Consider the following 21,981-nt stretch of genomic DNA (forward strand, 5'->3'; position numbering starts at 1 on the left):
ATCTGTTGCTTGAGGACCAGCCACTGCCAGATTCTACAGTTTCTGGCTGCTGACCTGTTCTTTCTAAGCATGTAGGAATGGAACAAGGCAAGGGGCTGTGAAAGCCTCTGCTCACTTTGCCTTCTCTCTCTCTGAGGTTTTATGCAGTTTGAGTCCAAAGGGCCAATGGGGAGCAGTCTGGAGAAGATAGACCCACTGAAGCTATCTGCTTAAAGAGGCCTCCCTCCTCTGAGACCTGGAGTCACCTGGCATTGTTCATGCATTCAATATATGCATCTTTCAAGCCTCCCTTTAAGGCCCTCAAGCTGAAAGCCTAAATACCCCAAAGATATCAGATTGCATCTGAGCTTGGAAACTAAGCTGGAGGCCATCAAGAACAACATGTGATGTATACTACATATCATAGGGAGGCAATGGGAAGTTACCTCTTAGTATTCCTTCACTAATGAAACCTAGTGAAATCCAGGAGGTCAAAAATTGATAGCAAACTTGAAGGCAGATATACAGCCACATACCCTAAGTGGTAGACTACCAAATACCATTCTGCCTTATTCTACACTGCATGGAGTCAATTATCTAACAGGAAAATGAGTTACTGCTGAGCACTGAATTAGTGATATCTGAGGGGCCCTAGGCAGAACTCATTCAGAGCACAACAGACTAAGTTCAAGGACTTTACATTCATGCCAAACAGCACTCAAGAAATAGGCATGAGTTTGCAAAACATGACCCATGAAGGGTGTATGCATATTCAGGCAGGCAGAGTAGTGAGCTAGGAATTAAATTTGGAATCTGCATCCACAGTCTTGTGCACTTAACCTGTATCCGTGCCTTGAATCTTTGCTGGGAGAAAAATGGGATTCTAGACAAATATTGATATTTTAGAGGGATTCCTGTGCTTCATGCTGATTTTTTTCTCTGTTCATTTCATTTTAGACAAAAATATTGCTTACCTGCTGAAGTTGGCAAATAATGCTGTCTGAGTGACACATCCTTTGACTTTCTGGTTTCACCCTCATCTACCTTTAGAAGAAATTATGCTCTGCAGTAGTACTAAGGGAAGCCTCCTACAAATATGTGAATCATTCATACTTTTTGATTTGTTACATTCACTGATTGTCTCATGTTCTGTTGAGTGAATGACAAATGTTCTATCGGCTTTCTTAATAAATTCCTGGAAAACAGATACCAGATTTGGTTGCAAGTGGCCCTCTATATCAATTCATTTTTCTGTTAACAAATGATACCGCATAGTTGGTAATATCTGAGAGTTTTGTTCCCAACATAATATAGTTTTACAGACCATATTGTATCTGTTGACCAGATATGAATGTAAAATGAATGTAAAAATGAGCATCAGCCTCTCTTATAGAACTATCTGGAAAATGTTATCCTATTTCAGTTGGTAAGGATAGAAATCAAAAGAATTTGATTAAATAATTGCACCTTCCTATAGTCTACTCACACAGATGTTAGTATTTCCTGTTTTATAATCTAACTTTCTAGCATTTACATCATTTTTTCAGTAACACTTCTGGAATAATGGGGTTTCACAATGGGGGCATTTCAGTACCTCTTTTGTTGAGGTAATTGATACTATCACAAAAAAAAATCTGAAGAAAAAGCCATGATTTCATGAAGTGATACTTCTAGCAAATTACTCTGCTACATACACCCATGATTTTGGAGATGAAATAGGAAAACACATATAAATGTTCACTGTGTATTTGTAACCCAAATGTTATTAACTCATCATACATTACAAGTTGATTAATTTAATCAACATTAAGAAATCTGCTAGGGCTATACCAATTTACCTATATATTGTTAGTTTTCAACCCCTATATGAGCTCTAGAATGCAAATATTTTCACTACTTTAATATCTGCTATACCCTAAAGGCAGCACTTTACATCTGATCTGGGAAACTTAGCATGGTCAGCCCTTAGTACTTGGCCCTGTTTAGAATTAGGGAAACCACCCATTGCCTGAGATAGTTCTTTGAAATGTATGGGGTTGCCGCAAGTCAATAGGGGAGTTGAAGACACATATACATAGTTTATATAATTCCTCCCTTATCTCTATATTTTGACTTGGCTACACCTTTCTCTCTCTCTCCCCCACTCTATGTATAGTAGGACCATACTGCATTCAAACACTTCAAATCATTTTAGATTTATGGCGACCCCAAGGTGAACAATTGTGTTCATCCTGGAATATCAACTGAGACCTTCAGCTCCAACCCCAATTCTACATTTCAAGAGTAGCTTAAGAAAGGCAGGACAATGTGTGGACTCATGAGCATATATATGATACTCAGGTTTCACAAAAGCTATCTATCAGTGCAGGCTTCCGGATGGTCATCTACATGAACCAAATATTAATTTTTCTGGAAGTATAGCAGTACTTCACAAGGAATTAATTATTCACTTTTGAAACATACCCATAAAAATTGGATTGATTTTCTAAAATGACCCTAGATTAAGAAGTAGATTTTATGTTCACATTGATCATGTGTATTGGTGTGAATATTTCATTGGTTCTTGGTGATTCTGTTGACTATGAGGTTCCTCTCTGCCAAAGTGAAAGACAACATTAGAAGCAATTGCTTAGGATGATGGACATGAAGGTGGAAGATTATATTCTTTCTCCCATACTGGGTTACCATTTCAAATCTATGCTGTGGCTACTTTTAACAAAAGCAAAAAGACCTTGGGAGATTCAGTTACAGATCTCCCATCAGTATGAACCTGACCCCCCTTCCTGGCATAGAATCCAGGGCCTCCTATTCATACTTTGTGTTCTAGAACACTGGGAATAACTATGATGGTCAATTGTTGGTTTCTATGACAATTCCATGAAGATTCTTCTCACCCCATTGGTGCAAAGAGAGATGGGTTCTGCTTGACCTTCATTCCATCTTCTTCTCTCATCTTCTGCAGCCCTGCTGAAGAGAGTAAAGGAGGGTATCGTCGGACAACAAGGTTGCTCACATAGAGTAAATTGCCAAAGACAAAATAAGGTGAATTATCTCTGTCATTATAAACAATCCCTTTCCCTTTTCTTTTCTTCTATTACATATGGTATATTTTGAAAGCTTAAAAGCTAATAACAGCTATAATAGAGAAGATGTCAGCAGAAATTGCAAGGCGCACCAATCTGAATGATGATTGTACCCAGTTAAATTTTACCAAGTAGTTACTATACCATTTAAAAGTTACAAAGTAGAATAAGATGTGGAGGCAGATGTCAAAGATAACCCTAAGCATGAAGTGGATGTCCTTAAGTGCATTTCCATACCACCAGACACAGTAGATATACCCTTGAGTTCCCTCGAGCCGCCTCGGGTAAGAAAGGCAGGGTAGAAATACTGTAAATAAATAAAATATAAAAGTCTCTGATTAATCCCCCAAGGGCCCTCTGGTGGTGCAACAGATTAAACTGCTGAGCTACTGAACTTGCTGACTGAAAGGTTGATGGTTCAAATCCAGGGAGCGGGGTGAGCTCCTGCTGTTAGCCCCAGCTTAGGCCAACCAAACAGTTCAAAAATATGCAAATGTGAGTAGAACAATAGGTACCGCTCTATCAGGAAGGTAACGGCACTCCATGCAGTCATGCCAGCCACATGACCTTGGAGGTGTCTACGGATAACACCGGCTCTTTGGCTTAGAAATGGAGATGAGCACCAACCCCCAGAGTCGGACACAATTGGATTTAACGTCAAGGGAAACCTTTACTTAACCCCCTCAAAATCGTTGTGTTGTAGGTAGAACACAACTTGTATAAATGTATATCTGTCTGTGTGATCTGTATCTCATGTATAGTTGTTGTTTGAATTGTGGATCACCTCTGGGAATTAATAAAGAGTAGCAGTTACTCAGAGACTGGTATCGGCGAGTTGAACACAGTTGCTGAATCCTACCAACAGTTTTGTGGGAGAAAAAGAAGAAAACTGAAAAAAGCTACAGGTAAGAAGTCTTGGTGTAGAACAGCTTGTTACTATTGCACACAAATGTCAGGGCATTGAATGTCCTCCTGAACAATTTTGTAATACCGCAGGATCAAGTCCTCCCATCCAGCTCTCTCAGTGCCTAGCATTTACTTTAAGGAACCTACCTCCTCCAAGCAACTCCCAAAAATCCTAACAGCCGATAAACTGGCTGGGATTTCTGGGAGTTGTAGTCCAAAACACGTGGGGACCCACAGGTTGAGAACTACTGATCTAGAGAATCATAGGTTTCCTATGTTTGATGCATATGATTGCTGATGACTACTTTGTTCAATCAACCTATTTCAGTCTACTGAGATTGAAGGTGCTCTCAGATACTTCATGGGGATCTGTGAAGTCTTTCCTCCATTACAATGATTACACCATCACCTTCCCTTCTTTTATTTTCCATTATCTGCATACCTAACAGGAGAAAACTCTAAGAAGCTCCAGAGGGAGCTTTGTGCATTAAAATATAATGTACACATTTTGCTTCATCTGGATTCCTCTGCACTTCATTTTTGCCTAAAAGTTGATATTTATTTATACCAATCAAAAGACACTGTGGAAATACAACATTTCCCCTCCATAGCGGATTTCCTTTGGGATATTTTTCAAAAATCTGGAATTGTTTTGAAAACAAAAAAGTTTGGAACAGAGCATGGAAAAGTTACATTTGAGAGGGAATACAACCTCAAAGAGAACGAGCATGGTGTTGTGGTTTGACTGTTAGTATAAGGCTCTAAGAAATTTGGCATTGGAAATATATTGGATGGCCTTCAACAGGTCATACCTTCTCAGTCTTAGGAGAAGGGTGTGGGGTTCCTGCTCTGAAAAAGTATGACCAAGAAAAATCCATGAGGGTCACCATAAATTGAAGTAATCCCAAGGATGCATAACTGCAGCAAAGAACTCCAGAATGCAGGGGCCATCAATTGAGCTATAGTTTCCTGCAACCCTGGCCAGGTTGGCCCAGCAATCTCTAGAGAGTCATTTATACTTGGTCAGAATCCCTCCTACATTAAGATCCAGACATAGGATTTTTCTTTTCTTCATCGTCCATGATATTTTGTTATATAGCATGATCTAGCATGGATAATGAACTACTTAGAAGAACATGCACAATTTGCCTGTTGAAAAATCTTCTCTTCATTTCTCAGGCATTGGAATATAAGCTCCCATCATGGGTGATGAAAAATGGGTGGGAACATGGAGGCCTCATCGTCCAAGAGGCCCAATCATGGCCCAATTCACAAGCCCAGGGCCGAAGTACTACATACAAGGAGCAACAGGTAAAGAAAAAGAAAAAATGTAGTACAGTATTATGGTTTTAGAAATTAATCCAGTGTTCCTTTGAAATACAAATGCAAGTAAAATATATCCATGTCAGAAACAGCCTTCTGAGTCAACTTCCTTGCCTACCTTCAGTTGAGATAAGTAGAATAGGTCATACGCAGCTCGGAAAAAAAATCCCTGACTGATTTCCCTGATTTCCACTCTTTTATTTGATGTCACTATATTGCTCATCCTCATTATGCACAGCTACCTCTGCTTGTGTTTGCTTGTTCAGGTAAGCAAAGGAGGGCCTTTTCATTGGTTGTTCCCAGGCTGTGGAACATCCTCCCAAGAGAAGCCAGATGTCACTTCTGTAATTCTTCTGCCAATAAAGATGTTATTATTCAGGCACACTTTTCACATCTTTGGGGGAAGTTGGATGGAAGTTTTTAAGAGGTGTTTAGGTGCATATTCATGCATGGCAAAGGGTTGGATTAGATGGTCCTTGTGGCCCCTTCCAATTCTAAGGGCCCTTCCAAACAGCTATATAACCCAGAATATCAAGGCAGATAATCCACAATATCTGAGTCCACGCAGCCATACAATCCAGTTCAAAGCAGATAATGTGAGATTTTATACAGCTGTGTAGAAGGGGTCTAAGTTTCTATAATTCAATCAAGAAAACAGCTTGGGCATAGGACATCCCATATCCTCAGTTTTTCATCTGAAAGAAGCTTAAGAAAATATTTGCACAGAGATCTTGGAGTACTTAAGCCAACCAGGAAAAAATGCCGAGATTAAACTGACCAGTGATCTGAAACTGTATGATAGCTGTTTATACCAAAACGATTTGCATGAGATATGTTGTGAATTGCTCTTCTGATTCTGAGGGATAAGAAGGACAGGTGATTGAAGAGGTAGCACTTGGGGATTTAGGGTTAACTGGTGAGGAAGAAGGAGAGATAGCAGATATGGCAGAGATCCCTACTTTTTTGGAACAACAAAGGGAGAAAGAAGGCAGAAGAAGGTCAGAGAAAACGCTGAGCTATCAGACCTCGCCCTATGGTCAGCTGTGCTGGGGAAGCTCAGAGCTATAAATTAGCAGCAAGGTTAGGGGCTGCAACTGTCTTACAGTATTGGTTGCAACTGTCTTACTTTCAAGAGAGAGTCTGTTACCAGCATTGTGTCTAGCGTGGAATCTCTGAAACCTCCTGATGTTTGCAACTCGTAAGCCTGTATGTCAAAGACTTTGACATCTGCTGTAAAGACTGTTGTTTTGTGTTTGCTTGAAGATTACCATTGCAATTGTACTTTCTGTTTTCTAAATTAAATGATCTTTATTTTGTCTGGAGTAAAGTCTTTTTTATTTGCTTTCACTTGTGTCTAAGGCTGTTTCTGATGTAGAATTGGACAATATATATCTGTGCGGTTTTCTTCTAGGTCATGTATCACACATCCCGACCAAAAGGAAAGCCCCAGCCTACAGTATGCCTAGCTCAAGGCCTCTCCCCAGAAAAGACTGCTCGCCAGGTCCATATCCTGTGCAGGCCTCTATGACGTATAGGGGGAGAAAATCGGCTCCAGCTTATTCAATGGGTAGTCGACCCACAGCTAAAGTGGAGATTACCCCAGGTCCCGGTAAGGTGCATTCTTCTATCCAGAGTTTATGTGCATGATGTGGTTCTGTTCACATGCGCTCCCTGTTAGGTTTGCAATTCACCTTTGCTCATGAAAGGTTTCCTCTTTAACCTCACTACAACCTCTGCTTTTGGTCTTTCTTAGCCTCTTACTCACCAGAGAAGTCTAACAAAATTATCTACAAATCTGTACCTGCACATACCATGGCATTCAGGTCTCAAGGTTTTAAAACAGACTGTACGCCAGGTAAGACATATCCCGAGCAAATGAAAACTTGGAAAGTTCCTTTTTCTAAAAACGAAGAGTTACTTTTACAATTCTAAGATTCATTGAAGGAGTTACTGGTACCTAATGTCATGGCCTTAGAATTTAAAAACAATATTTCACTTCCTTGTTTTTCAAATATAATTACTTTTGAAACTTCTGAATGCTGTGGTACTAAATATTCTCTTTCCACTCCCATTTTGATAACCACAGCAAAACACAAGAAAGCAATGTGAAGTATAGTCCAAGCTAGAAAATGAAATATGTAATATTCTTCCTTCACAATTTAGTGAGGCAGCACTCCTATGACTACAAAAGTGACTGCAAGATATAGTTGCTGAAAAGTGCAACTATTGCATATACTCACTCATATGGAAGGCTAGAAATTTTAGTCCCCATATCGACCAAAAAATGTGAGTCGACTTATCTATGGATCAGTGTAAATATTTATAACTCTTAGCTGTTATCAAAAGAGAAACCCTCTCTCAATAGGGTGGTGACAGGTAAGAGTTTAGTCCATCCCAAGGGACCTAAAAGAGCCACTAATTCCCTTTCTTCTTTACACTACAATATCACTTCTGGGGTTATTTGTATACCTGGCTGGGAAAATGGTACTGGCAACAGGGTCGGCTGACCCCTGAGGTGGAGTTGGCAATTTCTCCTCTCTGTGAGATTACCCTTGACTTGTCCATGAGTCACAATTAGCCATAATTTTGGATCTCAAACCTGCCCTCAACTTTGACATGAGGTCAACCTATACATGAGTATATACATTAATTGCAATTGGCTAGTTGTTTGCAATTAGTTACTCCAAGCTCTGTTTATTGTTGTTGGAAGGAGCTGAGTACTGATTGCCTTAAGTAATTAATGCCACTGAAACCAACACAGAAAGAGTCAAACATTCCCTCTGGTGTTTCTGAGCTCACGGCAGCGTGTTGAAGCATGGTGAATCCCAGCCATCATCTGTCTACTCCCTGGACTCTTCAGCACTCTTCCTATTGCTCATATTTTCCTTTTCCAGGTCCCAATGCTTACATGATTCCAGGGGTGCTTGGTCCACACTTAGTGGACAAGACTTCTAATCCTTCTTATACCATGGTAGGAAAGACTATGCGTGGATCTTTCCTTGAAGACCTTCATAAGGTAGGCTCATGAATTTGCTTCATTTCTTTCTTTCTTTTCTCTGTTGGTTGCCAAGAGCAATGTGCCTGGATAAAATTTTGATGCTATCTTTTTCATTCTTTAGCCACCATGTTGCTAGTGAGTAGTAGATTACTGCAACGCACTCTACACGGGGTTGCCTTTGAAGACTGTTCGGAAGCTGCAACTGGTCCAATGGGCCGCAGCCAGATTGCTCACCGGAGCTGCGTACAGGGAGCATACAACCCCCCTGTTGCACCAGCTCCACTGGCTGCCAGTTTGCTACCGAGCACAATTCAAAGTTCTGGCTTTAGCCTATAAAGCCCTAAACGGTTCTGGCCCAGCTTACCTATCCGAACGTATCTCCTCCTATAAACCATCTCGGAGTCTAAGATCATCTGGGGAGGCCCTGCTCTTGGTCCCACCCTCTTCGCAGATGCGATTGGCAGGGACAAGAGACAGGGCCTTCTCGGTGGTGGCCCCTTGGCTATGGAACTCCCTCCCCAGGGAGATTAGATCAGCCCCCTCCCTCCTGATTTTCTGCAAGAAAGTGAAGACATGGCTTTTGACCAAACCTTCGGAAACCCGGTGCAGCAAGACATGAAAGACACGGAATCTGAACAATGGAACAGCCCGGACTTTGCTCTTGGATCACGTAATGTTAATGGTTTTAATTGTGTTTTTATTGTGATTTAATGTGTATTTTAAATTATTTTCTTTGTATGTGTTTTAAACGGCATTGAATTATTGCCACATTGTCAAGCCGCCCTGAGTCCCCTTCGGGGTGAGAAGGGTGGGGTAAAAGTATAGTAAATAAATAAATACATAGTATAGTCAACAGCTAATAAGTCCTGGCCCCTTTTGATGACAGCATTTAAAATATTGTATTAATTTTTCTGAATCATGCATCGACTTAATCATAATATTCTTTAGTTCTAGCAAAGATTAAATGATGGGATATTGTTGCATCTTCTGCAGTTCTGTTATTCTCTTCTTCGTCCAACTATATTTTAGCAATCCATTTTCATCCAATTGCCAAGTTTTGGCTTTTGAGAGCCCAGACTTCAATATCTACCAGTATACTACTGAGGCTATTGCACGTTGCTATTTTCATGTCACTCTCACGTAAAACACAGTCTTTCTCATGCATGGATACAGTTTATATATTCAGTTGCAAAATATCAACATTCAGTAATTAACTAATAAAAAACAATCTGTGTTCACACACATGTAAAACAGGTTTTAAACCTGCATTAATTTCCAGTCTGGTGTATTTGTTTGAATGTTGAACTCTGGGAGATCGGGGTTCAGATCCCAAACTGCTCTTGGGAATACATTGCGTGATCTTGGGCAAGTCACAGTCATATCAACCTCAAAGGCAATAGCAATAATCCCCTCTAAAGAAATTTTGCTAAGAAATGCCCATATTACAGTTACATTAAGGCAGCCATAAACTGGAAATTCCTTGAAGGGACACAAAAACAACAAAGTCCTTTTGCACACATACCAGCAGCTAAACCACTTTGAACTCATTGAAACATACGGGGCTGTGGCGCAGACGGGAGAGCAATGAGTCACTGACCAGGAGGTCATAAGTTCAAGGCCCGCTCGGAGCTATGTTGTTCGTCTTTGTCCTGTGTTAAAAAGGCATTGAATGTTTGCCTAATATGTGTAATGTGATCCGCCCTGAGTCGCCTTCGGGGTGAGAAGGGCGGAATATAAATGATGTAAATAAATAAATAAATAAATAAATATAAATGATGTAAATAAACATACGTCTGAATAGACTCACCATTGCTAAATAGATTACAACAGTTTCTCAACCATTGATTATCTACCAGTTTTTTAGCATGGCCGAGGATGTGGATTCTGGGAGCTGAAGTCCCAAATATCTAGAAGATCAAAGGTTGGGAACTACTGGACTAGATCAGGGGTGGGGTAAAATGAGAAAGAGCTTAAACAAAATGAGACCGATAGAGATTTTAGACGGAAAAAAACATGTTTCAGGTATTTCAGAGCAACATAGTTTTCTTATAGATATAGAGATACTGGCTACAACTCGTTTACTATTCCTAGTAATCTTCTGTTTCCAACTTATAGACCCCTGGTCCTGCAGCTTATCATAAACCACATACAGAGGTCTATAAAAAGAGAGCACCAAAATATTCCATGGGCATGCGAAATGCAGCATTACGAAGTGGGAAAATACCTGGGCCTGCTGATTATGAAATAGGAAAGGTGAGAGAAAACGGTGCTGCTGTTTTTGTGTAGTTATGTTAAAGAAATCACTGGCAACAGAGTCTGAAGTTTGCCACAAAAAACAGCTGGGGGAGGCTGTTTCTTTTGTCCTGTTATAGGGACAAAAGACACAAGGAGTTGGTCAAGTGTAGCAACAATACTTTTGATTTATAGACATTTGAAAGTACCTACACATTTGTTCAAATGGTTGGACTGGGACCAAAAAAAGAGCTTGGATGGTCTCTTTTCCTTGTGAACACACAGGGTTTCTTAAATCACAATTTGCTGTTATATTTAAACTGAAATACAGGTTTGAGTGTTTCATGGCAACCAGCAACACCGTTTAGTGGTTTGGATATCAACACTATTTGCTATTTACTCAGGAAATTATCTCTGCAGCAATACGAATAGTGTGATAACAGAAAGCAATACAATCACTATCAGTTGAAACCTGGATTGTAGATGTTCTCCTGTAATACCAATCGTAACTTGATAATAGTAAGCAATGTGATAGGTGGACACATACCTAATAGTTCTCCTATGGGGAACTATAGTTTCAAAATTACGGTTCTTAAAAGGAATCTTTCTCCTGGGAAGGAATCCATTTACGTAGTTCTGTCAGTTGCATTCCAATTATGGGAAGGAAGGTTCAAGAGTTACTGCTTATTTACTTGTGCATATGCAAAGTGTTGCAGTTCTTGAGCCCCCCCCCCTCCCCCGCGTGCGCGCGCGATGTTCTTGAGTTCTTTGGACCCGTTTTTGCATTAGTATAGAACTTTTTCTTAGCATTACATTTGATGTCTCTGTCATATTTTGAAGGTTTTCCTTTTTTATCTGTTATATGTTGGATCTCATTAAGATAAGAATCCGAGAAAAAGAACATTGTTTGTAATCAATTGGAAGACTAATCTGTTTATATATTTTCTCATCCTCCTTCTAGGTATCAATGATCAAATCTTGTGCTCCAGTTGTCACCTTTGGAATCAAACATTCAGATTATACAACACCTTTGATTGTGGATGTCTGCTGAGGTTGCCCTCCACCACTGAAACCTGATTTTTTCTACTGATAGTTCTATATCATGTTCATGTTTTAAAGCTACCTGCGTTCATAGCTTCTAAAGTAACTAGCAGCTGTTGACTTGTGTTTTAAAAAACAAATACCAGCACTGAAGGACCATTTCAAATATTCAGAAGCTGGTTATTGTTGAAGATTGAAATACTTAACTCCGAAAAAGGAACGTGCCAGTCCCTTCGTGTGATGAAGACACATTGCAAACTTGCCTTAATGCTTTGAGCCTGCTGAACACACAACTAAATTCAGAATCTAAGTATTTGTGTACATACGTTTTTTTAAAGAAATTGAGATTTGATGTACAGATATGTTTATGATGTTTATGATAGATATATTTATGTTTATGATAGATATGTTTATGTATATATGTTTGTTTTTTTGACAATTATCCATATTCCTGCTTCTAGAACTACTTCATATTACTGGTTTATTCCTTAAATAGCTCCTATAAATCTATTTTTGTATGTTTGTTTTACTGTTTTCAGCTGTTAAATGTTTTAGAATAAATAAATTAAAAAAGCAATTCTTAGTTGTTGTTTTAGCTTGCTCGCAAAATCTTATGATCTTTGAAGAAACACTATAGAAACTGTAAAGAAAGAGCTATCCTTAAAATAGGAATAGTTAGGTTTTCATAGAAATGGCAGCAAGGATTTATGCCTAACTATATTGTCTTCCAATTGAATAACATTGGGAGAAGAGCTGAAATCATTGACACTAGAGTAACAATTGTCATCAATTCAAAATGATTTGATGAAGGGAAACAGATCCCGTACAAATCCCCTTTGTTGCTGTTGTTTGCCTAAGGCCCTCGGATTTGAACTATGAGTAACAGTCATAGCCCAATGCTCAAACTATACACCATGTTGGATCTTATGCTAGCATCCTCTATATTATTACAATCATGTTTATACGTAGCAACTCTGTGGGCAAGATCATTTTATAGATCATTATCAAACAGTAGAATGAATTTTCCTCAAAACCACACAATGAATCTATAGTGGTGTAATCTGAAAGCATATTTAAATGTGCAATTCTGTGCAAGTCACCACAATTCAAGTCAACATCTACTGTTGCACAAGTACCCATATTTACTCAAATGCACCATCAAATTTAACGTGCATCTCTATTTTCAAAATGCTGAAGCCAAAAAAAAAATTTGCTGCAGAATGTAATGTGGAGGGCAAAAAGTGAACTCTTTGTAATTTGGCCAAAAAAGGTGCACATTACTGTTGCTAGCTGCTTAGAATTCCTTCTTTAAAACAAAACTTAGAACGCCAAAGCTTCCAGCAATGGAAAGGAAAATCATGGGATACATCTATGCTGTAGAATGAATCCACTGTAATTGCCTTGGTTTGATGCTGTAAAGTCCTGGAGGCTATAGTTTTACAAGGCTTTGGGTCTTCTCTGCCAAAGGATGCTGGTACCTCAGCAAACTACAAATAGCATAGCATTGAGCCCTAGCCATTTAATTAGAAATGACACCCCTCAAAGAGGAGCTCCAGGTGCAGCTTCTGAAGCACCTTCCCCTTTGGCTTTGGAGCAGAACGAAGACATCTGTATGACGTGACTCTAATACACACCCCAATTTTGGCAAGGTCATTTAGCCAAAAAAGGTGAGCATGAGATTTGAGTAAATACAGTAAATGTTTAATATCCTTTTGCCCCATCCCTGAAACTAACCCAGGAATCTATATTAAACACCGAAACCCACCTTTCTGAGGAAAAAAAGAGAGGGCAAAGAAATTCACTCCTATAGTTTTTTCAGTAGATGAGTGTTCTGCTTGAAGTATATTTACAAAAACATTCCCTATTCTGTGTTTACCATCCAAATGAAGCCCAGGACTAATATGCATATCATATAGCAGGGCTAGGCAACAAGTTAGATGTTTAGAGCAGGGGTCCCCAAACTTTTTAAACGGGGCCAGTTCACTGTCCCTTAGGCCGTTGGAGGGCCGGACTATAGTTTTTTAAAAAGCTATGAATAGTTTTTTAAAAAGCTATGAACAAATTCTTATGCACACTGCACATATCTTATTTTGAAGTAAAAAACAAAACAAAACGGGAACAAATACAGCCTCAATGTTAATAATAATCATAATAAAAATAATAAAGAGGGTTGGAGGAGATCCCTTGGGCCATTTAGTCCAACCCCCTTCTGCCTTTGTGCACCAAAAGCACTAGCAAAGCACCCCTTAAAAATTAATAAAATAATAATTAAATACCATTATAAACAAGCAAAGCTTTGGAAGGTGCACACCAGGCGAGGGAGGAAGTGGGAAAGGCGGGCTCCTTTCCCTCCTCCCTTGTGCTGCACATGCCTTCCTTGGTGGTGGAGGAGGGAGCCACCGCCGCCGGGGCCGGATAAATGGCTTCAATGGGCGGCATGTGGCCCCAGGCCTTAGTTTGGGGACCCCTGGTTTAGAGAGATGTTTTTGATCTACAACTCCCATTAGCCTGCATTGCCACTGGTGAGGGATTATAGATACTGCAGTGCAAAACTATCTGGCAGCAATTGTTTGTCCTTGCCAGATCACTCAATCATCATAATCTTAAAAACAACCTTCAGTGACGGTGCATGATTTAACTTTTTTAAAGGTATGTCAACATTGCTCTTCTTCCTATAGATGCAAGAGTTGTGGACAGCAAAAATCTAGAGGGTATAAAACCATGACATTATAAATAAAATGGCATACAGCAGAATAAGACACTTTCCAGAATATGACGCAGAAGCCAAGTACATCTTTAAAGAATATGGGATAATTAGGATACCACCGTGGAAAATGTCCTTCCCATGTGACAGCATGGCCCTTCCTACAGCTACTTTTAAGTCTGGATTAGTAAGGCATGACACAAAATGGTCTGGTTTCACAGCTAGCTGCAGATGACCCATCTTTATTGCCTTACTGGTATCACATATTATCAGTGATTTTTACTGATTTTAATGTATAGTTTGGGTTGGGATACCTTTAATAAAATGTGCTTAACTCTACAGTTGTCTCAAAGCCATTTTACACACTGCTGTGGGTGTACATATAGGGGTGTGGTGCAAAAATAGATTTTAAACAACATATGCGATATAGGTACAGTTTTCTGAGAATATAGGTATGCATTTAAGTACTTGTACACTTATAGTGGTCAATCTAATTGTAATCCTCAGTAGATTCTAAGGGCTGAGGTACAGAAGATTGACAAGATGAATTAACTCAATGATATGTTAATAAATAATCCTACAAAATAAAGTTGCAGTGAAGACTACATGTTATGCTCCAAATGGCTATTACAGTTGTGGCATCAATTGTCTTAATCTGCTTGAAGTCATGTAAAAAAGTCCTTGCTTTTTAACACGATAGCCTTAAAACAGCTACAGAATTATTAAAAACAATCTGCATTATTGCAGGATAGATCCTTGGAATATAAACATTTCTGTTAACCAAAGGCCCTTTCACACAGCCATATAACTCACAATATCAATGCAGAAAATCCCACAATATCCCACATACATGGCAGTATGGACTCAGATAACCCAGTTCAAAGCAGAAAATGTGGGATTTTATTCAGCTGTGTGGAAGGGGCCAAAGCCTTTGAGAAAGAAGCTCTTTACAAAGTCTTTTTATGCCTTCATAGGCTGTATTTCACATCCATACTTGCCTAGAAATGTTAATGAATGCAATGCAACTTTTGTTCCATGTACTTGGCTTCAATTTTGCTATTAAAACCTCATGGGCACTCCAAGTGCCAAAACCTGGTTAAAAATGTAAACTAAGGAGCTGTGGGGGAAAACACGATTGTTTGCAAATGGACAGAATTTGTTATGAAGCAGACAGCTATAGAAATTATAGTGTGCTCTTATACCGATCCACTGAGAAGTCTAAGTTCAATGAAATTTACTCCCAAGGCAAGTGTGTATATGACTGAAGCCTTAATCAGTGGATCATTAATACATATTTAATAGGTGAATCTTCACAAATTCTTAAAAATAAAGATACATTAACTTCTTATAGGGTTTTATATAACCAGGGATAAATATAAATTATGTAGTTAGAAGTTTGACAAGAATGAAAATCACAAACAAAAATGAAGACGAAATGGCGACATTTGTGTAAGTTCTCATGCTTTCTTCTTTCCGGAATTATTCCAAGCACATCTCTGTTCTATTAAGCAAGTCCTTGAGAACAACATGCAAAGAGATTGTGAACATATTATAAGTGCTGGTATACCCAGGAACAGAGAAAATAACCACTGATTTTTTTCTTGAAAAAAGCTGGATCGTAGCTAAATTGTTTCCAGTACACCAATGTCCTAATATCAGTATCCCGTTGACAGCACTTATTTTTCACTGAATTTAAGTACTAGGACATTTCTGTTATGATATGGATTGCAATCAAGATGTGGATCAGGATTTTCCTGCTGATGCCAACATCATCAATATGTTTCCCCTCCCACCCAGCAGAAAGAGAAAACCAATTTAAGAATGTTTCTTTCCAATATGGAAGTGAAGTTTGCTAAATTTATGCTTTCAGACATAAAATGGCACAATAACTTTACCCTTATTAAAGACAAATAAAAGTTAGTCTAGAAAAATGACAATGGAGTTCATAGAGAATTCTCTGGATCACTGTGAAATCTGGACAGTTCCTTAACAGGAAGTCTTCTAAAGCTCCCCCTTCCCTCCTGTTATAAGATTTTGTGCCACTGTATTACACACAAGCACCCGAGTATAATTTTTTGGTAATGCTTCTCAAGTTCGTGCCCTTGCCACCAAATAATAGAGGATGAAGAATACAGCAACAAGTCCAGCGGAGATGTAACAAAGAAGTTTGCGATTGTCCCTTCCTGAACGGGTCATGGTGGAGAAACGCTTCACACTCCCAGTCAAAAGGCCCGTTACACTCATGAAATCAGAGTCCTAAAGCAAAGAGAAAGTAAAATTTGATATAGAGAAATCATGACTTATATATCCACTCCTATATTGCCATGACCAATTTCTCTCCATTTAATGCCTATTTCTGATTAAAATTCAGTCAACCCAAATTACAATACAGCTTTTCCAGTTACAAAATCAGATCTTGTTTGTTCTCGTCACAATAATTACAAAAATCTTAGTTGCTCTGGGGCCACTAGGACCCCTTCCACACAAATGAATAAAATCTCACATCTGCTTTGAACTGGAATATATGGTAGTGTGGACTCAGATAACCCAGTTCAAAGCAGATATTGTGGGATTTTCTGCCTTGATATTCTGGGTTATATGACTATGTGGAAGGGCGCTAAGTGAGCTTTATAACTGAATACAAGGTAGAACCTAGGTTGCCAGATTCAGTGCAATGGACAGAATGGAAATGAAGAAGGCACAGGTCATAAAATAATGGTACAACCATATATTTTACTGCATTACATGTGTTACATGTGTAATAGGAATTTATAGCAGACTGCTGCTTCCCAGAATGTGCATATTTAGAAAACAATTACAAATCATTACATAAGAACTGTTCAGCAGTGGAATTCTCTGCCTTGGAGTGTAGTGGAGGCACTTTCTTTGGAGGCTTTTAAACAGAGGCTAGATGGCCATCTGTCAGGGGTGCTTTGATTGTGCTTTTCCTTAATGGCAGAGGGATGGGTTAGATGGGCCTTGTGGTCTCCTCCAATTTTATGATTTTATATATCACAGAAACAATAACAGCTAATATAGACGGCAAGTTTTTATTATTTTGCATTAATCAAAGTATTACATGAGTAAGGAACTCTAAATATTTAGAACTAGGAATCCAATATCACATTGACCTTACTCCTAACTAATACTATCACACAAAATTATTCAGCAGTATATAAACAATTTGGTTTCATTGACTTTGTGAATGGAGTGACTTACCATGCCATCTAGGTAGTGATTTTGATCCTCAGCATCTTTGTCAATGTCTAGTGCAAGCTATTCAAAGCACAGAAGACAACTGTTATCCAGTCATGTATTTTGTTAAACATCACATATAATGATTTTAGTAATGAGATGCTTTTAAGGTAGGATAATTAAGGAAACACAAACAAAAGCTTAAATTGCTTCCTACAACTCTAAGATAAAAAATATACAGTAAGGAAAAACCCGCTAAGTAGATGAAGTGATCTACTGACCGATTTTAGCCGGGTGACTTTAGAACTCAGGTTTTCGGTCATACGCTTGTTTTCCTCATCTAGCATATCATCCACAGCACTTGCATTCTGACCTGCAACAAAGAAAAAGAGCCCTGTCATTTGTTACAAGTCCAGTTAAAACTCACCTCTGGGGATACAGATAATATCTGTATTTCTATGGGCCTTCTGGGTAGCTTTTCTCAAGCTGTGGAGCCCCCTTCCAAAGAAGCTGGTCCTCTCCATATCATTTTCAATAAAGATCTTTTCAATCCAGACATAATGGATTGTTGTGAAAAGAGTTGTTAATAGACTGGTGCTATATTTTTCTATGATTCAATGCACTTTAATATTATAAGTAGGTTAATTGTGTTTAAACATTATAACTTTTCCATTATTTTTAATCTTGTAAGCCATCATGAGACCCCAGTTCCAGAAGTAAAGTGGCATACATTGCAGTTTTTTTTACAGGAATAAGAAAAGCCACAATAGATGAATCCAAAGGACCACATGCAGCAGAAACCACCAGCAACACCTGAGTACAACTCCATCTCCAAAGTCCCCGCGACAGATACACACCTGAAGTAGCAATCATTGATGGCTCCTTCCTCTATGAATATATGGAAACCCTCTTTCAAGCCATTCCAGTAGCGGCCATGTCTACATTTTGTTGCACTGAGTTTCACAGTTTAACTGTGTGGTACATGTGCTAATGTATTCACGCTCTGTATTTACAGCCACAGAGGACAGCATTTTCTCCAATATGTGGAGAAATTCCCACTGCTGTCATAGAAAGCCATGCTAGAAGTGTGCATGCACTTCAAATATTTGTATCCCACTCTTCTCAACCCCAAGGGGGACTCAGAGAAGCATCACATATTGACAATTAAATGCCTTAAAGTAACATACAATTGGTAAACATCTATATTAAAAACCAGAGAATTAAAACATCTAAAAACAATTACATCAATTACTAAAATAACAATCTAAAATCGTAATCCAGTGCCATTGCAATTGTCATTGCACAGATTCTACATTCATTTATTGCACTGCAATTATTCTCCAAAAGCTTGGTCCCATAGTCATGTTTTAACTTTCTTTCTGAAGGCCAGAGGGGAAGGAGCTGATCAAATATCACTGTGTGAGTTCCACAGCCAAGGGGCAGCCACTGAGAAGGCCCTGTCTCTCATCCCCACCAACCGTGCCTGCAAAGGAGGTGGGATGGAGCAGGGCCTCCTCAGACTATCTTAACCTCCGAGATGGTCCATAGAGGGAGATATGGTTGGACAGGTAAGCTGGGCCGGAGCAGTTTAGGGCTTTATAGGCTAAAGCCAGCACTTTGAATTGTGCTCAGTAGCAGACTGGCAGCCAATGGAGCTGACGTTGTATGCTCCCTGGCTGCCGCCCGTTCGACCGCTTGAAGCTTCTGAACAGTCTTCAAAGGCAATCCCACATACAGCGCATTGCAGTAGGCTCTTTGAAATGTAACAAAAGCGTGGGCTACCGTGGCCAAGTCTGACTTCCCAAGGTACGGGTGCAACTGGCACACAAGTTTTAATTGTGCAAATGCTCCCTTGGGGTTCCAGGCTCAACTTGAATCCCAGAGAACATTCAAGCTGCGAACCTGTGATTCAGGTTTGAAACTTATTATGTTTATTTATATCTCACTTTATCTCTCCCAAAGGAGACTCAAACAGCTTACATTAAAAGTATGACCACATAATTTTAAATATGCAAACATTAAAACAGAAATAAATATAACAGTATTAAAAATTTATAGTTTTCACACATAAACACCCAAAATGAAAACAGGATGAATGAAGAAACCAATCATAGAAATACAGGGTTGGAATATCCCTTATCCATAAATCCCCAAATCCAAAACTGTGTGCATGGATGGATGAGAAAGTAACACTTTTGTTTTTTCTAAGGGTTCAATGTGCCCAACCTGGTTTCACACACACAATTATTTTTAAAAAGCATTGTATATAGAACACTCTTGTGGTTATATATGGATGCATGAATCTTAAAATTAATGTTGCACGAGATACATCTCCACGATGTCTCATTACGGATAGGTAAAGACAGTAAAATCTGAAAAAAATCCAAAACATTGCCATCCCAAACATTTTGAGAACAGAAGTCCACTGAAATGAGATGGTAGCAAGACATTTGCTTTCTGATGGATCAGTGTGTACCAACTTTGCTTGACGCACAAAATTCTTTAAAACTGTTTATAAAAGGACTCTTAGGTTATGTAAAGTCATTCTTATCCTTCCTTTTGACCATAAGGATAGGACTATAGAATAAATAAATATGCCAGTAAGTCAACAAATTAAGTAAACTTTTAAAAAACGCTGCTTATATTTAATCCTGTTTTAATTTTTGTATATTTTAAATGGTTATGCTGATCTTTTATGTCAAGCCGCTTTGAGTCGCCTTCGGGGGAGATAAAGTGGGGTATAAATAAACATAATAATAAGGTAAAGGTTTTCCCCTGACATTAAGTCTAGTCGTGTCCGACTCTGGAGGGTGGTATTCATCTCCATTTCTAAGCTAAAGAGCCAGCATTGTCCATAGACGCCTCCAAGGTCATGTGGCCAGCATGACTGCATGGAGCGCCACTTTCGAACTGCTAAGTTGGCAGAGGCTGGGGCTAACAGCGGGAGCTCACCCCACTCCCCGGATTCGAACCGGCGACCATTAGGTCTGCAAGTTCAGCAGCTCATAACGTATATTTACATATACATAAGGTAAAGGTTTCCCCTGATGTTAAGTCCAGTCATGTCTGACCCTGGGGGTTGGTGCTCATCTCCATTTCTAAGCCGAAGAGCCGGCATTGTCTGTAGACACCTCCAAGGTCATGTGGCCGGCATGACTGCATGGAACGCCGTTACCTTCCCGCCGGAACGGTAACTATTGATCTACTCACATTGGCATGTTTTCGAACTGCTAGGTTGGCAGAAGCTGGAGCTAACAGCGGGCACTGACTCCGCTCCCGGGATTTGAACCTGCGACCTTTAGGTCTGCAAGTTCAGCAGCTCAGTGCTTTAACACACTTCGCCACCAGGCTCCTACATAGATACAGCAGAGTCTCACTTATCCAAGCTTCGCTTATCCAAGCCTCTGGATAATCCAAGCCATTTTTGTTGTCAATGTTTTCAATATATCGTGATATTTTGGTGCTAATTTCGTAAATACAGTCATTACAACATAACATTACTGCGTATTGAACTACTTTTTCTGTCAAATTTGTTGTATAAGTTTTGGTGCTTAATTTGTAAAATCATAACCTAATTTGATGTTTAATAGGCTTTTCCTTAATCCCTCCTTATTATCCAAGATATTCGCTTATCCAAGCTTCTGCCGGCCCATTTAGCTTGGATAAATGAGACTCTACTGTATATACAAACGAAACAAATGAATGTCCTGTTTAGCCTTCGGTCCCATCTCTATTCCCCCCTCATTCTATACAGGCGAATATTCCAAAATACTTCAGGTCCCAAGCATTTCCGGTATAAATAATTCCTTTTCTTTTTATTCAGTGCATCTACACTTACGAACTAATGCAGTCTGAGACACATTCGACTTCCACGGCTCAATGTTATGGAGATAGGGTTGGCGATACTGTGCCTCACTTACTATATCAGCTGTCAAACGGCATTATTGTGAAAGACAACCAAAGAGACGCGAGGGAAGAAGGATTTAAAGCAGGCCTGGGCAACCTTTGGCCCTACCGGCTGTTAGGAATGGTGGGAGTTGAAGTTCAAAACACCTGGAGGTCCGAAGTTTGCCCAGGCCTGCTTCAAAGGGAAAGGGGATCCTCCCCTCAAAACAAAGGGAAGGCTTAACCGGGCAGAACGAAGGGCGCCCACTCTCCCCGCCGCCCTCCTCCTCCTCCCGAGGTCTGCCGGCTCCCCTCAGAGAGAACTCTCTCCCTACCTCGGCCCCAGTCCGCCATGGCTGCCTTCTGCCTTCGTGTCCTATCCGGAGCCAAGACGGGAGGCGGAGACAAGGAGGGCAAGCGATCGGAAGAGCAACCAATCAGGAAAGAGGGCAAGGAGGCCGCGGGGCGGGGATTGGATAAGCGCCTCCTCCAAGCAAGAAAGAGTGCGGTTTAGGCCGCCATTTTTCCTGAGGGAATGCTCTTTGAATGGGAATGGGCCGTCATGTTTCTTGAGGGCAGGAGCAGGAAGTGGTTGCCCTTTGGCTTCTCTGCCTCGGGCACCCAAGAGCATTGGC

General features: G+C 39.8%; 2 protein-coding genes across 2 annotated transcripts; one reads left to right on the plus strand and one right to left on the minus strand.

The window, feature by feature from the left end:
* The first annotated feature begins 1,291 nt into the window (after positions 1-1,291).
* On the plus strand, positions 1,292-12,139 carry cimap1a (ciliary microtubule associated protein 1A). The gene is made up of 8 exons (XM_003214865.4): positions 1,292-3,021; positions 3,824-3,967; positions 5,148-5,279; positions 6,703-6,900; positions 7,045-7,146; positions 8,186-8,307; positions 10,405-10,542; positions 11,483-12,139. Exons 3-8 carry the CDS (start codon positions 5,171-5,173, stop codon positions 11,570-11,572), a joined length of 759 nt encoding a protein of 252 aa, XP_003214913.1. The 5' UTR covers positions 1,292-3,021; positions 3,824-3,967; positions 5,148-5,170; the 3' UTR covers positions 11,573-12,139.
* A 3,408-nt stretch (positions 12,140-15,547) lies between these two features.
* bet1l (Bet1 golgi vesicular membrane trafficking protein like) lies at positions 15,548-21,910 on the minus strand. Its single transcript, XM_003214798.4, has 4 exons — positions 21,682-21,910; positions 17,743-17,834; positions 17,486-17,542; positions 15,548-16,522 (listed from the first exon to the last, which is right to left on the minus strand). Exons 1-4 carry the CDS (start codon positions 21,698-21,700, stop codon positions 16,355-16,357), a joined length of 336 nt encoding a protein of 111 aa, XP_003214846.1. The 5' UTR covers positions 21,701-21,910; the 3' UTR covers positions 15,548-16,354.
* Positions 21,911-21,981: the final 71 nt, after the last annotated feature.

The sequence above is a fragment of the Anolis carolinensis genome, chromosome 1 (assembly GCF_035594765.1).
Source record: "Anolis carolinensis isolate JA03-04 chromosome 1, rAnoCar3.1.pri, whole genome shotgun sequence".
In the NCBI taxonomy this organism is placed as follows: domain Eukaryota; kingdom Metazoa; phylum Chordata; class Lepidosauria; order Squamata; family Dactyloidae; genus Anolis; species Anolis carolinensis.

Excerpts from the sequence above, each read along its gene's own strand:
- cimap1a (XM_003214865.4), top strand. The coding sequence starts at position 5,171 with ATGGGTGATGAAAAATGGGTGGGAACATGGAGGCCTCATCGTCCAAGA. Across the intron at positions 6,901-7,044 it reads GGAGATTACCCCAGGTCCCG|CCTCTTACTCACCAGAGAAG; the intron begins GTAAGGTGCATT and ends GGTCTTTCTTAG. Across the intron at positions 10,543-11,482 it reads CTGATTATGAAATAGGAAAG|GTATCAATGATCAAATCTTG; the intron begins GTGAGAGAAAAC and ends TCCTCCTTCTAG.
- bet1l (XM_003214798.4), bottom strand. Across the intron at positions 17,543-17,742 it reads AAGTCACCCGGCTAAAATCG|CTTGCACTAGACATTGACAA; the intron begins GTCAGTAGATCA and ends TGCTTTGAATAG. Across the intron at positions 16,523-17,485 it reads ATCACTACCTAGATGGCATG|GACTCTGATTTCATGAGTGT; the intron begins GTAAGTCACTCC and ends TCTTTGCTTTAG.